The sequence below is a fragment of the Hetaerina americana genome, unplaced genomic scaffold (genome assembly GCF_022747635.1).
Source record: "Hetaerina americana unplaced genomic scaffold, ioHetAmer1.1.p SCAF_13, whole genome shotgun sequence".
In the NCBI taxonomy this organism is placed as follows: Eukaryota; Metazoa; Arthropoda; class Insecta; order Odonata; family Calopterygidae; genus Hetaerina; species Hetaerina americana.
The window spans coordinates 12,605,014-12,620,934 of NW_027286403.1; the positions used below are offsets into that span (position 1 = coordinate 12,605,014).

A 15,921-nucleotide genomic window follows, 5' to 3' on the forward strand; every position below is an offset into this window, starting at 1 on the left:
TTTTATGTAAGGTGGCCGTATCACTTGACAATCTTTATTATACTGCTGCTACATTATCATTTTATTAGATATTTTTGTAGATCTGATGGAACGCATTCTGGTAGGAAATATTGTTCTTGTTTATGTCCTTAGTAGAAAAAAATTATGGAAAGGGCTTTAAATAAGCAATTACTTGCAAGCAAAGTGTGTAGATATTTGTGCATGATCCTAATTTTTTCTGTTAATACTTTCAAATTCATTCTGTGATATTTCATTCCTCTATATTGATATAGGCATGCACAAGTTTGTAACTCCTCGGTCAGAATTTAATTAAAAACATTTTTAGCTGGTGATTTTTTCCATGTCTGTGGATCATCCCCTTTTGGGTCTCTTTAAGTCCTTCAACTTAATATATTTGTAATTTTTATTATTTCGTATAGTTTTATGAAATTGTTGACGCTAAGTGAAATGGTTTATGGACATCACATGAATGTTGATTAAGTTTCAGCATTATGAGCATAATTTTTGCATATTTTTACCTAATTGTGGATGGGATAGTAAAAAACTGTACCTTAAATCTCTATCTGAATAATAATTGAAGAATCTATCCATATCTGGTTAGCATCAATACCATAAGACTTCAAAATTTCAATGAGTTTTCATTTAAGGGAACTTACTTAGTTATGAAGGATCTCAGGTTTTCCCGGCGTATGGTATTCAAGAAGTTCTCTCGGGTTTTCCACCGGGTCAGGTTGCAGTACACCGACGTTTCGAAGGCTGACTCTGCCATCGTCTTCAGGGTGAAGACGATGGCAGAGTCAGCCTTCGAAACGTCGGTGTACTGCAACCTGACCCGGTGGAAAACCCGAGAGAACTTCTTGAATTACTTAGTTATGTTTGATGTATGTGAAGCATTCCTGGGACCATGTGAAGACTCCAGTGAAAAAGGATTTCATTGGGGTCTTCACATGATACTTTTTCAAATCCCTTTCTTGCCAAATTGAAAGATAGATTTTTGATTTTAAAATTATTTAAACATTACTATGTATAAAATCTCAGACAAATGAAAATATTATGCGAGTTAGTTATGTAAAGAAAGATGTGATAAATGAAATGAGTCAGCTAAAATTCTGCTTCAGAATATAGCATTAAATTTATAAAAGAATGCAGGCATACTGTCATGCTATATTTGCTTCTTTTTCTCATAAAATATTTCCCTTCATGCATGCTTATAGATTATAATCCAGTTCTTTAGCAGTTTGCTGCTTGAATACAGAAAGCCATGTTTTTTTTTAATTTTAAGGGACCAAAGAAATAGGATTTTGAAATATTAAAGTTTTTAATGAATATACTGTTTCAAAAACCTTGACACTTTGGCAATATATATTTACTAAGCTGTTTCATCTTTTCATTTAAATTCTATTCTGATCGACCAGACAAGTTTGTAAATTCAGTTTTGGCACTCTACCTAGGAAGGCATAGTTATTTATTAAGGACCTTCAGCCATAATTATTTAATAAAGTGCAATAATGAATGCCAAATGATGGGCATGTATTGGTGAACCGTGAATCTCCACCCGTTGGCCTATCCTACAAAATCAGTGTAAATATTATTTTCAGAGCAGATATTGAATCAGTATGCTTGTTAGTTGTCTTGAATTTCATAATTTTGTCCAATGTATTTCTTGTTTACTTCTAATTGTAATTAAAATTGGACCAGTGTATTTGAAATTCTACTGGATTCAAGACAAAGACAATTCAAGATTTATATCTCGAGGAAATATTTAAAAATAAATGTACTTTTAAGATCCATGGGTACAAACAGATCATTCTAGCAATTTTAATTTGTCTGTTTTCAAAAGCATGTAAATTCTTGTTTGGGAGGGACTGCCGTTAGCTTTAAACTACATGGTATTTTGAATTAAATAGGGGCAAAATAATAAGTTAAACTGACTGAAGGGGATCAGCAGATAAAGATATGCTATTTCAGAAGTTATTATGCACATTTTTAAGTTGCCCAAGTGATCTGTGTACAAATGAAAATATTGCACCTATTGAAAATTGTCATATGCACAGGAAGAACTTGGATAACACAGCTCACTTGGCTAGTTATCTATATAGTGCTAGGCATTTAAAAGTCCAACTACCTACAAGCATGTTGAATTTGAAATAAATTTTTTATAATTTATGTTGAAGATTTAATGAAGAAAAATTTTGTAGCTGTTAATCTGTGGCATGATTTGTGTAGAAGCCAGGAAGATCATGCATGACTTGGAAGAAATTATTTCATTGGGAGGTTTTTATTGGCTTCACTCGATATTAGAAAGAATAGATTTATTTGTGGGTGCATTGGGATTAATCAGTGATGTATACATATAGGTGACAATGTATCAGTATTTGTGAAATGATTGTTATTTATTCACATTTTATTGTCCAGAAATCTCCCTTAAGTACAATGAGTATAGTTCCTTTATGTGCCATTTTTTATTGCTTGAAAAGTTAAGGTGAGGGAGTAGATCTGGACAGTCTCTGGTTAATCTTAACTGTAAACAAAAGGCAATCATTTAATTTTATGTATCCATTAATTTAGTAGGTGGAAGCAGTCTTAATGTAAAGTAATTTATTTTTTATTGTCAAATGCTTATTTATTATTTTTTGCCAACCTCCGCTATTGAAAGGAATAAAAGGTGACTGTCTTTCACATAGTTGGTGAATTCATTTTCTACTAATTTTACAAATTTTTGCCTTTGAAAGGAACAGTAATATGAAAAATGAATAAAATGGTATACAGCAATATTATGGAAATCATAAAAATGATTTTATAATCATGCTCCATTTCATAGATCTGGGATTTAAGATTGTTTCCATAACAGCTTGAAGTATGAATTTGAACAATTCTAATAAATTTCTTTAAAATATTTTTCACTGCACTCTGGACAGAAACGTTCAATTTTTCAGGTAGGTTGATTTTTTATGGGTAAATGGGTGTGGCAGGTGCCTTTCAACTTGAAAATAAGTTCACTTTTGTGCATCCTCAACTTGGCAAAGATGCCGTGGAATCTTGGTTTAACAAGCACTCATTATATCTAAAAATGACTTCTTAGCTAATTCCTATGGCTTATGACATAATCTAGCTAATACTTTCAGTATTTGTCATCATAGGGATGCTGATATCAACCAGGAAACTATTATTAATAAGTCATCTTGCACTTGGGTGATGTTCATTTTTTCATAAGATGCATTGTAAGATAAAATATGTTCGAAAAAGATTTAGCAGCTGGTCTTGGTGATAGCACTAGTTTGACACCAATAGAATGGTATGCCATTTGTTATAGGTTATGCATCATGTTTTGGAATGGATAACAATGTAATTTATTTATTCCAAGTCTACTTTTAAGAAATGTTTAAAAGTGTATTAAGGTAAGACATTTTGTAAAAAAAATAGATTGGTAATGCTTTAGTGCCCGAATCCCAATCATTGTTTGATATTTATATTAAGCCATCTACCACCAGATTCTGGTACTTCTTAAACCGCAGTCTGCTGACCAGGAGTGATAAAACGTTTGAGACACAAATTGGAATAAATTATTCAGTTCTCATGTCATTACCCTCTATTTGATTTAGAAGGGTAAATCTAAATCCAAATGTGAAAGCAGACTTTTTTCTGAACATTGTATTAATCTTCCATGCCCATCACCTTTGCTGCTGCCCATTTTCTATCCATCAATCAGGTCTCTGTCATCAATAAGGTCATGGAAAAAATTTATTTCATCTCCTTTATATTAATTATATAGATGATGTTTCTTAAAATTCCTTCTTCTGATAAGTGTTGTGACTTGTACAGCCTATCAATGTACTCATTTTCTCAGATCATAGTTAGTCAGCCATGGGAACATTGTAAATATATTATCAGTGTATGCAGATCTTGTTTTAATTAGAAACTTACTTATGCTGCTGGTTGAGATGTTATCAAGTACCTTAGCCAGATGCTGATCTCTGCTGACAAAGTCAATCAAAAAGGACACTTTATAATATGTCTACAACTTTAATTCAGTTCCATTGAAAATCAATGGCAATGCCATGATCTGATTGAAATCTAGTCCTCCTAGAAATGAGTCACAAAACCATTGCACCCAAATATAAATGCACGGGCTGAGGTAGTGGAAAATAATTGTGCTTATCCACAAAATATGGATTAAATTTTACAATTTCCATGTTTGCATAGATATTGAATATCTCATAATATCAAGTTATCTTTGTGGTTAGAGTATGTAGTCAGTTTATTTATGGGCAAATCATGGAACAAAAAACTGCTCCTTGGACGATACACATTGTACTGAAATTCTCATTATATACTGTACTTGTTACATCAAGATTCCATTGTAATTTATAAATTATTTCATTGTGTTGCTTTTGCTGTTATTGTCATGCATGGTGCTATTGATGGGTGAAATATAGTTTATTTGCCTCTTGTGTTTGTGGGATTTTTACAAGCAAATATATGCAGTCATTGCACTAAATTTTAAAACTTGTTATTAATGTCCTCAAATATGTAAACACTGAGATATTCCTTAAGAAATCATGTTAAAAATATTGCTTAGTAATTTTTGTGCATGAGTAATCCAAGAAATATTGCACCAATGTTTTTTCTGTGTTGGTTTAAATAATTCTTTTTCTTTTAAAAATGAACCGGGAAAAGGGTGGATTCAGTGAATAAAGAACATGTTCGATGACAGTAAACTGTAAGCATATAGAATGTATATTTAATGTAAAAACCTTTGTGTTCCTTCATATAATGTATTATTGAAATGGCATACATGTGATTTTGTGATTGTTACTTACCATATAATTTTCAAGGAATTATATAGGGTTGCTATGGTTAATGTTGACACAAAGGTCAGTACAGGTGGCACAGGGAGAGGAACTGGCCTCCCTACCCTGATCTGTGAATATCACATGCTGTTGGGCTTATTACTTGGTGAGCTTTATCCTCGCCTATCTAACCAACCTTCGGGTTGATTACTGGTATAGTATTGGTCAGTATTCCACAGCTTCCTAATTTGAATTTCCATCGTGTGTAATTTTGTTGTACTTCAAAAATTGACAATTAATGGCTCATTCGATATGAATGAACATTCAATGTTAGCTTTAGTTTCAGAAAGCTAAACCTTTAAAATGTATTAAATGAATTCACTTTTCATTGAACTCGAAGGAAATGACCAAATATTACTTTTACCTCATGTCTTGAAGTTTATATTGTTGTATCTGTATTTGTATGTCTGAAGTGTGTGCTGTACTTCTTTTGGCACATTGTGGTACATAGTGTAGAAAATAAGTGGATGTTGCTTTTTTATGACTGCCTTACTGCATATTTAGGGAGGAGATATTGGAAGACTGCCATCTGAAATTGGTATTCAAGCTAGTGGACGAGGCTCCTTCCCAGCACCACCATCTCACCACGGAAGGGTACCTAATCCTGTCCAACCACCAGCAGCGCATGAAATTCCTCCCACCCATTATGTTCACAGTCAACTCATGTACCAACAGTATCTAAGGGTATCCACAGATCCTCTTACACAATTTCCATATCTTACGGGTAAGTGAAATCTAGTATAATTCTTACAATTGAATATTTTATGGGTAATCCTTGATAAATTATGCCACTGGTGAATTTTTGCCATTTAAATCCATGCCTAGCTGTACACATTATTTTCATTTACATCTTATAGCTATAAGTAAATTGTTTAAATATGAATAAGATTAAAGTTATTTGTTTTCAATGTTTCTAACTACTTCATGAAACTGAAGAATGAAAGCCTAGTTTATGACATAGTTATTTTTGCCCCTTGTTCATAAAATTTAATAAAAACTTTCATGATAGGATTGGGAAATTAATCCTTTTAACTGGTTTGTATCCCTAAAGCTTTAAGGGGTGAAATAGTAACTCTATGTGGATGTGTAGACATTATGTTATATAATTATTGTATGCAAAGTGATTCATTTAAGGATCCAGTATCCTGTGATTGTGATATATCTTTAGAGGTACAGCCTGGTCACAAACAGTACAGCCTAATGATTTAAAGTTGGGTCCTGAGACTGAAGAATTTACGAATTTTTTGTACATCCATTTATGACTTGGTCCTTTCCTCTAGTCACTCGAAAGATTGACGATTGAACATGCTCATATAAATGGAATGTACTTAAAAATCAGTTTCTCCATTTTGCAATTAGTAACGTATGCTTTTTATTGTCTACATGCTAATTTTTTAAATCCAAATTCATTCTCAGGGGGTGTACGGTCCAGCCGGGGTCCAGGTCGTGAGGCCAAGTCTGAAGTTCAGGCTTTGGAAGCGCAGGCTGGCGTGAGCCCCCCTCCAGAGTGGCGGCGTCTTCCCAGTGGCCCAGGGTCAACTCCTCCGGCACCGGCCAGCACACCGCCTACCATCGGGACCCGTCTGCAGGCACCACCACCGCATTTACTCTCGCCGCATGACCGCAGCACTGACTCACCACAGGTAGCCAATGTTTATGCCATTGGTTCAAGGTCAACCCATGCACCTCTGAGTGCTCAAGCAACTCCTACCCGACAGCGCCAACACCCGGGCCTGCACATGGGACATCCACCACCTGGGTTCATCCCTCCACCCCTGGGAGCCATGGCACCCCTCGGTCCTGGGTCATCGATGGACATGGATATGGAGCTTGCCCTCCGTCGTGCCGAGGGTCTCCCGCTCTTGCCCAGCCAAGGACAGAGGTCCCCTCCGCCAGCGCACCACAATCCAGCCCGCCACATGGGTCTCCACCTCCCTCTTCCGTCGCATCATCCGGCTGCCCATCAGCAGTTGGGTCCCCTGCCCATCCTGACACCACCACCAGGAGGGAGATGCCCCCCTCCCCTGTCGCCCGTGGCACGGATGCACCCTGTCATTGCCTCGGAAGCACCACTGCGTCAGCAGCAGCCACAGCAGTTCCAGCAGCCTTGCCTCCTGGGACCACCCACTCCTCCTCTGGCGAACCAGGTGCCCGACCAAGCCCACTCCTTCACTGCTCTCCTGCAGGTCAGAATTGCTCACTTGAATTTTGTAAGGGGCAAGGTAAAGTCAGGGAACCGCGGTGGAAAAATTTGGGAAATCTATAACACATAACAATTCCTTTTTCTTTTCCATTTTTATGATTTGTCCCAATTTGAAAATTATATTTTGCTTATTTTAATTTCCATTCAAGTAAAAATACTTAGGTGGCACAAATTAAACTCTTGAAACGTTTTTTCGCTGGTATACCAAGCAGAGGCCTTTGGAACTATCCTTCTTCTAATGTAAACAAGCATTGTACAGAAGTGATAGAATGTCCTTTATTCTCACCTTAAATCAGGGAAAAAGTTAGCTCACCATCAAGTGCAGTGGAAATTAATTAGTTCATTTCTTATGGATACACCAAAGCTAAACATTAATAATCATGAAAAAGGTCTTAGCTTTTAACCAATTGAAGGTTCGGAATATTATGATAACTTTTGTGCAAGTTTAGTTTTTGTGCTAAATTGCAATTTAATAATTTATGATTAAATGAGAACAACATTGACAGATTTTTCGAGCACATGAAAAATGACATTTATGCATTCATATAATATTTTACCTAAAGCACTCTGCTCTTCTTTTACATCCGTAGTTCTTAGTTTGGAATGAGCTTTAGAATCATGGTCATCACAATTCTTATTGTTAGTATACCAGAGCTAGTATGTGAGTAAGAAAGTAACAATTTTTTGATGGCTCATTTTTAGTTATGATCATCCTTGTATTAAATATGGGTGGAAGTACATTTATGACCCTTGTGCGAATTCAAGACACTAAATGTGTCAATTTCATTCCATTTCTTCAAGAAATTTTAATTGCATCGCGGTCAAAATTTGCTTAATGACACATTTTGTCCATGTCTGCTGAATATAAATAAATTTTCCAAGTTTAAAATGCTATGTATGACTTATTGCCTGCTCACTTACCAAACTCCCACAAAGTAACCAGTCATTTTTTTATTTCAAATCCATGTAAATTCTGATTTAACATGGCTTTTAAACTGAATTAATGTGGCTTAACCAAAAATCTTTCCTTGCAATTTCCAGTGTTTCTAACACATTAAGGATGCTAAAAATAGTGTAGTGGCTATTTTAACTACCACTCAATGAGCACATTAATAAATAAGTCACTAACAAAATATTTTAATGTTTTTCAATGGAATGGAATGAGGACATTGAGTAATCTGTATAACGGAAAGGAAAATATACTTAGGAAGAATTTAGACACCAAATCCCATCTTCACAAAGGATAAATATGTAATTGCTGCCCAAATGTAGGTAGGTTCAGGAAAATTTAATGAAAGGTCATCGGACCTCGTTTAATCTGAAAATCTTATGGACCTTTAATAATCTTAGTAAAAAAAAGGACTCAAAATGCATGGGCCACCAAATTCATTTCTTGAGTTTAAATCATTCTTTTTTTGTTGTAATTTTTTTATAATACCTAGTCATACACACACTGTTTACCTAATTAGTCTTGGAAACGGAATGGGTTTTATTCCCAAGAAAGTGGAATAGTTTACAGGATTTAAACAAGAGGCAATTCTGAACTGGAAAGCAGAGTAATGCAAGGGGTTTATTATTTCCCAATTATGATTTCAAAAATATATAGATCTCCCTGTGATAACCAATGAGAGGGATACCTCTTTTTATTCTTTGAGTCCCATTACTGCTAAATGGTTTATGGGAAAGCAAATAGCATCATCATTTAGAATTATGTGTAACCATAATTCTTATCCCTATCTGTCAAGTGATGCTTTGACATCGACTAGGCTGACCTGTTTAATGATCTCATTTTTTACTTATTTTTCCATAGTTACAAGTTGTTTAGGAGAGCATTATCATTCTTTCAGAAACTGGTTGATCCCTCAGTTTTCAACAATTTTCATTTCTTTTCCATTGGTTGGGAGAAATTCTTACCATTTGATGCTTTTGGTAATAGCTTTCTGCATTACTTTTCAGCGGTATCCCATTATGTGGCAGGGTCTTTTAGCATTGAAGAATGATCAAGCAGCTGTTCAAATGCATTTTGTATTTGGGAACCCTCATGTGGCGAGGGACTCGTTACCATGCAACATCGATGGAAGTACTCCACCTTTGAGAATTGCTCAGCGTATGAGGCTAGAGCAAACGCAAGTGGAAGGTGTCGCAAGGAAGATGCAGGTAAGTGTTTTTGTTAACTTGTAACCATCCCTGGCATATGCTTCATTCAGGAAAAGATATTTGTTGCATTTCTAGTATCACCAAGTGTGTTGCATGTTATTCTGAACGAGTTGAACTTTAATTGATATTTTGTTTTCAGATAAACATGCATGCACCGATACAGTAAGATGTATAAAAATAAAAATGTATGAATGTATGAAAATGTTGTATGCCTTAAATCATCCACCATGCTTTACATTACTACTGGGTGGCATTAGGATGTTTTTCTGAAATCAATTTGCTCACCACATGGTATCACTGCATACCTAGTTATTAATATATGGGAAAAAGCATTTCCGCAATCAGGAAGCAATAAAACGACTGGAATGAAGTGTTAACTGCCATTCAAGTTAACTCTAGGGTGTTTTGATATGCTATTTCGATCTCTTTATCATACAGATAATTTCTTCACATTAAATTATATCAATCTTTGATAGTCATAATCTAGAGGAAAAGCTATAATAACTTCTAAATACTTCATTAGCATTTTTTTTGTAAGATTTACAGTGAAAGTAGTTTTGTTTACTTAACATATTATTTCACTCGCAATAAGAATTTACTTTGAAATCCATATTATTTGAAGAAGGACCCAAATCTTTTTAAAATAAGTAAGTTTTAAGCTGTGATTCTGCTCATTAGGTCAATTGTATGGGTATTAGATGAAAACTCTCAGGAAAGAATATGCAGTCATCTCTCAGTTTTCCCCAAGTAGAATACGAGAGCATCATTTTTAAATCTACATCTTTGTTTTCTAAAACTTATTTATACAAATAGTATTTCATTGGCTTTCTATGAGCAGTTGTGTAATAGCACTAAAATATTATTATTTTTATCCCACTTATTAAATTTTGTCCCAATGGAGCAGCCTCAAGCCAGTCATTAGATTTGTGCAAATTTTAGTATGGACTATTTAAGAATTACTCAATTTCTTCCAAAAATCAGGAAAATTGCCACATTTTAGGAAAACATCTGAATAATGGTATAAAATTTGGGATTTCCCATAAGAGCAGTTCTCTTTTCTGTTGTAAGACCAGTTCATGGTTAGGTGTGCAAGCTGTGGTGAAAACCAAATCGATATCAGGACTAACTGCAATGATACCATTGGTGTGCACAACGATGAGGGAGGATTCACTTAAGTACCTACCTCATAAGATATGGAAACCTTACAAAAATATCAAAAATAGGGAGGCATGTTCATTAGATTAAGCAGGAAAAAGTCAGGAGTCAGAATGTAGAAAATGAATGGCCATCTTGTTGAAAATAATTTGAATGTTGGTGTTCATTGGAGTGTTTGCTTGTGTACCGGATAAAGACATTGGATTTTCATTTTCCATTTCTCATCTAAGAAAACAACTCTGTCACATAACAAGTAACTTATTTTGCCTTGCATTAGAGTGAATACCAAATAATGTGTGTGATGGTGTAATCAGAAGATGAATTGTATTCATTCATCTTCTATTTTGAAGTTTTATCTGCTATGTGGGTGCATTATGCCAAATGTTTGATTGTCTTTTGAAATTCAATACATTCTCTTGGGGGAAAGCTTGAAAAAGGTCCCTATGACTGTCTCATCTCTTGCTATTCCCCTTCTTTATCGAAATTTCTGCCTGCTAGGCTCAGCACGTTGAGCTTGCGGTAAGTGATCAGGTGGAAATGGAAAGCACCAAGATTCTGTGCTTCTCCAGGGCCAGAAGCATATTGTCATTATTTTTTAATGATGCAATTCTTATCATCACAATACAATTTGCTCCCTGAGAGAATTTATTTATTCAAGCTTATTTTTATAGTAGCATTTTGATATTTGCTTCCTTAGAATTAATTTTAACTGATAACTTTTTCATTAAGGCACATTTTAATAAACTTTTCAAATGGTTATCAGAGAAATAAGCTTCCAGTACATTAACCTAAATTGAACTAAGACTTCATCCTTTTGCCTTTCTGATGGAGTGACTTTTAAATAATCACTACAAATAAGATGAACAACTGTGATCAGGCAACAACTGACAATAGCTAGATGTAGTCTGCCTTTAGTTTGGCAATTGATGCATTGCCAGTGTTGAAGCACGCTAAGTGATGACCAAATGCTATTTTATATTTTATCTTAATTCAATACAGAAGTCTTGTGCACCTTTTTACATAATTAAATTGATTTTATTGTCATGTTCTTTACTATATCATAATTTGAATGAAGTAGGACCTCACTTTATGATGGGTTCAGAGTATACTCTTTATACTATTCAGAGATTTCACTTTATAATGTATTTTATAAGGAAGCTTTTGGCTCACTAAACAATTATTGCTGTGTATAATGATTGCATTATTCATTTTGAATTAATTTATTGTGTGATTTAATTTACTCTGATTACTGTTTTTCTGCTTTTAATGCAGTTGTATAATTGAATATGTATTGCTGTTACTGTTATATTGGTTACCCTTGGTAATTAATGATATTCACATGATATTTATGTTTAATCATTTGACAAGAAATGATTAATATTAGGCATTTTTGGCTGGATTTCTCAATCAACTAGATACTCGATGGCAAGTTCTCTCAATAACCCTATCAAGATATAATGTTGACCAATCAGTAAGCATAATTTCACAACTTAACTGCTCCCTGCCACCTTCCTTTTAATGGTAGAGTTGTTAGCAATGCATCTACACCCTACTCAATGAATCCCAAACCTCTTAGAATCATGTGTCCTTGATCTCCATGGAGGAAGTCAATGAGATTTTTTGCCAGATAAAAATATTCTGTGAACTTCCATCCACTTGATAAAAGGTTGGGTAGTAAAGCATGTTGTTGGTTGCTGTGGGATTTTCCCAAATTACTCCTGACCCCTTCGTACAAGTTTAAAAAAATTTTATTCTATACTATGAAGTTGCCTGCCTCATTGGCAGCAGGACAACATCCTCGCCTGCCATTCAAGAGGTCATGGGTTCGATTCCCGCCTATTTGGTTTATCCTTCACGTAGGGCTTAGGTGTTTGTGGTTGTCTTCAATGTAATGTTTAGGTTAGGTGGGAGAAAGTACTATGAAGTCTCATCATTGCCCCAATAAAGTCATTAAATAAATGCACACATCTTATTCTAAACTTCTGAGTGAAGTTTGTGAATTTTAAAAAGAACAATGAGCAGTGTCTTCTTTTTCAGGATCAGTTATAGTAATGAATTTCGAAACTTGAAGCAATGTTGCTTAGAAGCAGCTCATCTGAAAATGTTTGAAAAAACTGCATAACATAACTCAAATCCAGTAGAAGTGGGGATGTAAATCCATAGACAATTTATCAAATGCTGATAAAACTACTATTTTGGTCGTTACCTCCTGAAAAACTCGTCATTCACACATTAAAATATGTGTTCTGTTGGAAAATATCAAAAAACCATGTTGTATTTGAAAAGGTAGAGATTTCAAATGACAGAAATACCTTTAAAACTATTCATGTGTGCACATTTTGATGACTTTTTTTGAACTGTGGAAATTACGTTGGCCCGTCACTCTGGTAAAATATTATTATTGTATATTTGAAGCAAGGGTTACCACTTATAGGTTTTTTGTACAAATGTGTACCTGAATTTACATAATAAATTTGCAAATAATCTGGTGTGAAAAAGTTAATAGAAACATATATTTTAGTACTCCAATGACTCTTAGGAAAATAATTATTCTTCATTAGGGTCATACTATGCTTCATGGCATTTATATTTTGTGTATCTTCGGATAACCAAATTGCATAAAACTAACCCTGCATTGCAGAAGGTGAATTATGAAATTTCCCCTGGAATTTTCCTTCATACTGTGTAGCATATTTGGTGTAATTTTTTTCTATCCTCTACCAAAGGGCAAACTTAATTTGCCGGAGGTGGAAGGGATGCCCATCCTAAGAGGTGTTGTTAAATTTCATCCCATAAATTTTCATTCAAATTCCTAATTTGTGATAATAATGTATCTGTGAAACTCATAGTGATATTAGTATTGATGACTTTTGTGGTTGATGTTGAAGTTTTATTTAGAGACTGGTTACAAAATGTGGGAGTATATATACCAATTTTATCATTGATGAAATACAGAATTTTTAATTTGCTTTTGAACAATGTCCAGTTGCCATCTTTCTAAAAAAAACTTCATACAATTAGTTAAGTGAGGGCTTGTGTTCTGTGAATGAAATGATTTGTCTACATTAAATAAAAATTAGAATCTAAGGATATGTACATGTACCCCGTAGGTTACAAGCACCTAGGTTGCCACTAAGGTAAACTTTGGAGAGTGAGCCTGTGTTTTATGCCTGAAAAGTTTCATTTATATTAATTGATTTGAACTAAATTGAATTCAGCCCAAAATGCATGAATTAGTTGTACTTAGGGTAGATGTAAATGCAATTTTGTTTGCATATTTAATTCCTAGGCTAGAAAACTTGCATGATTATGGTAATGTTTGTATATATTATCAATTCATTAAGGTATGCAGTCCACAGTTACAAAGAAAAGTTTCTTAGAGATTTGGTGGTGACCAATACCTGACAATATCATTGCTCAAAATATTATGTGGCAGTATATTCTATAAACTTGCCTATGCCAGATATAGTTGGAACTTTATCATCAAGTATTTAATTATAATTAGCCATTTGCTTAAGAAAATACAGGTAAATCATGTGTTGATTTGTTGCTACATTTGTCAATCGGTTTAATGTTGGTCATTATCAACAGTTGATGAGACAATTATATCTGTGCAGCATTAGAATGGTTTAAGAGATCACAGGATGGATAGTAAGGTCTCACAACATAATTCGTGGTACATATTTTATCACATAGAATCTTGTCCTCACATTAGTCATGAAATCATTGTGATATCACTAATCATCTCTATGCATCTATTACATTCAGAGTTGCCGCTCAGTCAGGAAAATTGAGGGTTAATCAGGACTTATTCAATGTATTGCAAACATTGGGAAAAAATGGGAATATAAATACCTGATTTCTGAATTGATACGCAATTCAGGATTGTGATCTGGAAATTGGGAATTCCGCATGAGAATGGCATTGCGTTTAGTTGTAAGATGTTTGTTTTTTCCGTTGACCAGGGATGGGTAACTAGTCTTCAGCTATTTTAGACTTAGATAACTACCAATAACATTAAGATTAACAGCTACAAATATATTTCTTAGTTAAACTTGTGCACAGCACTTAAATCTAGGTAATATTCATTGAGGCACCCAGTGTCACTAATACGAGAGGATAGGGTGACAATATCTCCTGTATCCTGCATCCATTTGATGTGAATTTGATTCAAACCGAAGAGCAAATAGCTTGATCTTAGATTTCATTTTTTCAGGTCAGATACCATGTCAATCCATATCAATCTCACAACAGAAACCACTGTCTCCAATTCCCTAATAAACATTCCCTTATCTAAAGCTCAAAGTTAGAGTTTTCTGTTTTGCTGCCATCCTTCTTTGGTGCTATTATCAAAACTTGCCTTAGTTTTTCTACCAGAAGATCCCATAATCATTAATATGCACATTTACGGTATCACATCACATGGAAAGAATTGGTCATCTATTTCAAATGCACTGTGGCAGTCTGCATGACACACAGTAAATAGATGAACTTATGAACTGTTTCAAGCAGCAATTGTATATCCATGATTGAAACTGCACAAGAATAAATTATTGATGCATTATTGAAATATTATTACTATTTTCAAACACATTTGTGGAAACTGTCAAGCAATATTTATTTCTCAGCAGAGCATAGCACTACTATCTCTTATGACCCCTTAATAAAGGCACTGGTGGTATTCTTTTTCTTTATTACCCACGAACGGGAACCCTCACTTTGAATCTGTGTGATGCTAGCACTTAAAAAATTCCTTTGAGTAATTTCCAAGATAATATCTGCATCCTATATTTATTCTAATCAATATTATTGCTTCCTCCATTTACTAATGAAAATTTTCTCCATGCATGGTTATTTTCCAATATTTAGGACTGTAGTGAGTTGTGTCATGATTGAAGTTACTTTGTTAAAGAATAATATTCTCATTAAATGAACACATTTCATGCTACATAATAGATCTAATAAAAGTAGTTAAAAATTATCATCAAAATCCTATAGAGTAATAAGTTCATAAAAAGCTAATGCCCTTATCATTGCCATTTACATAGTCATCTCTGCTTCTATTTGAACATGTATTTCACCACTATTAATATTAACAGTAAAAATAATGTCCATTGATTATTTAGCCAACATTTTGTGAAATGGATCATGTCAAGAATGGTAGGCAATCAAATAGATAACTTATTTTCATAGTACTCTGGTACAAGTAATTGAAGGATAAAGTGGAGCACAATACAGCATATGCAACATAAACAAATTCATTAAAAAGTCGGTTGTTTGATTTCCTTTTATAAAGGAAAGTACCTCCAAAATGTGTTTTTGTATTTGTAATGGTAAGTAGCTTAAATGCCACCTAATATATCGAAGTTTTATTGAAGTTATTTAAATTTTTGTGGGCAGAATTCAAATTTCGATTTGGCTTCAGTCTTTAGAAGTAGCTGAAAAACAAAAGCACGACTCTTATTTGACATAGTTTTCAAAATTTGTGCATTATTTGTTTGCTTTTTGGACTATGCAGAACAACTTTCCTCTGACGAGGGGACAAACATTTTCATT

The 15,921-nt window shown here is 34.2% G+C and overlaps 1 protein-coding gene across 1 annotated transcript in view; it reads left to right on the plus strand.

Annotated features, from left to right (window-relative positions):
• Positions 1-15,921, plus strand: part of spen (split ends) — a 76,359-nt gene that overhangs the window by 50,846 nt on the left and 9,592 nt on the right. The window contains exons 14-17 of the mRNA XM_071583315.1: positions 2,919-2,936; positions 5,355-5,574; positions 6,267-7,036; positions 9,010-9,210. Of these exons, the coding sequence (XP_071439416.1) occupies positions 2,919-2,936; positions 5,355-5,574; positions 6,267-7,036; positions 9,010-9,210 (1,209 nt within the window). The remainder of the gene's footprint in view (positions 1-2,918; positions 2,937-5,354; positions 5,575-6,266; positions 7,037-9,009; positions 9,211-15,921) is intronic.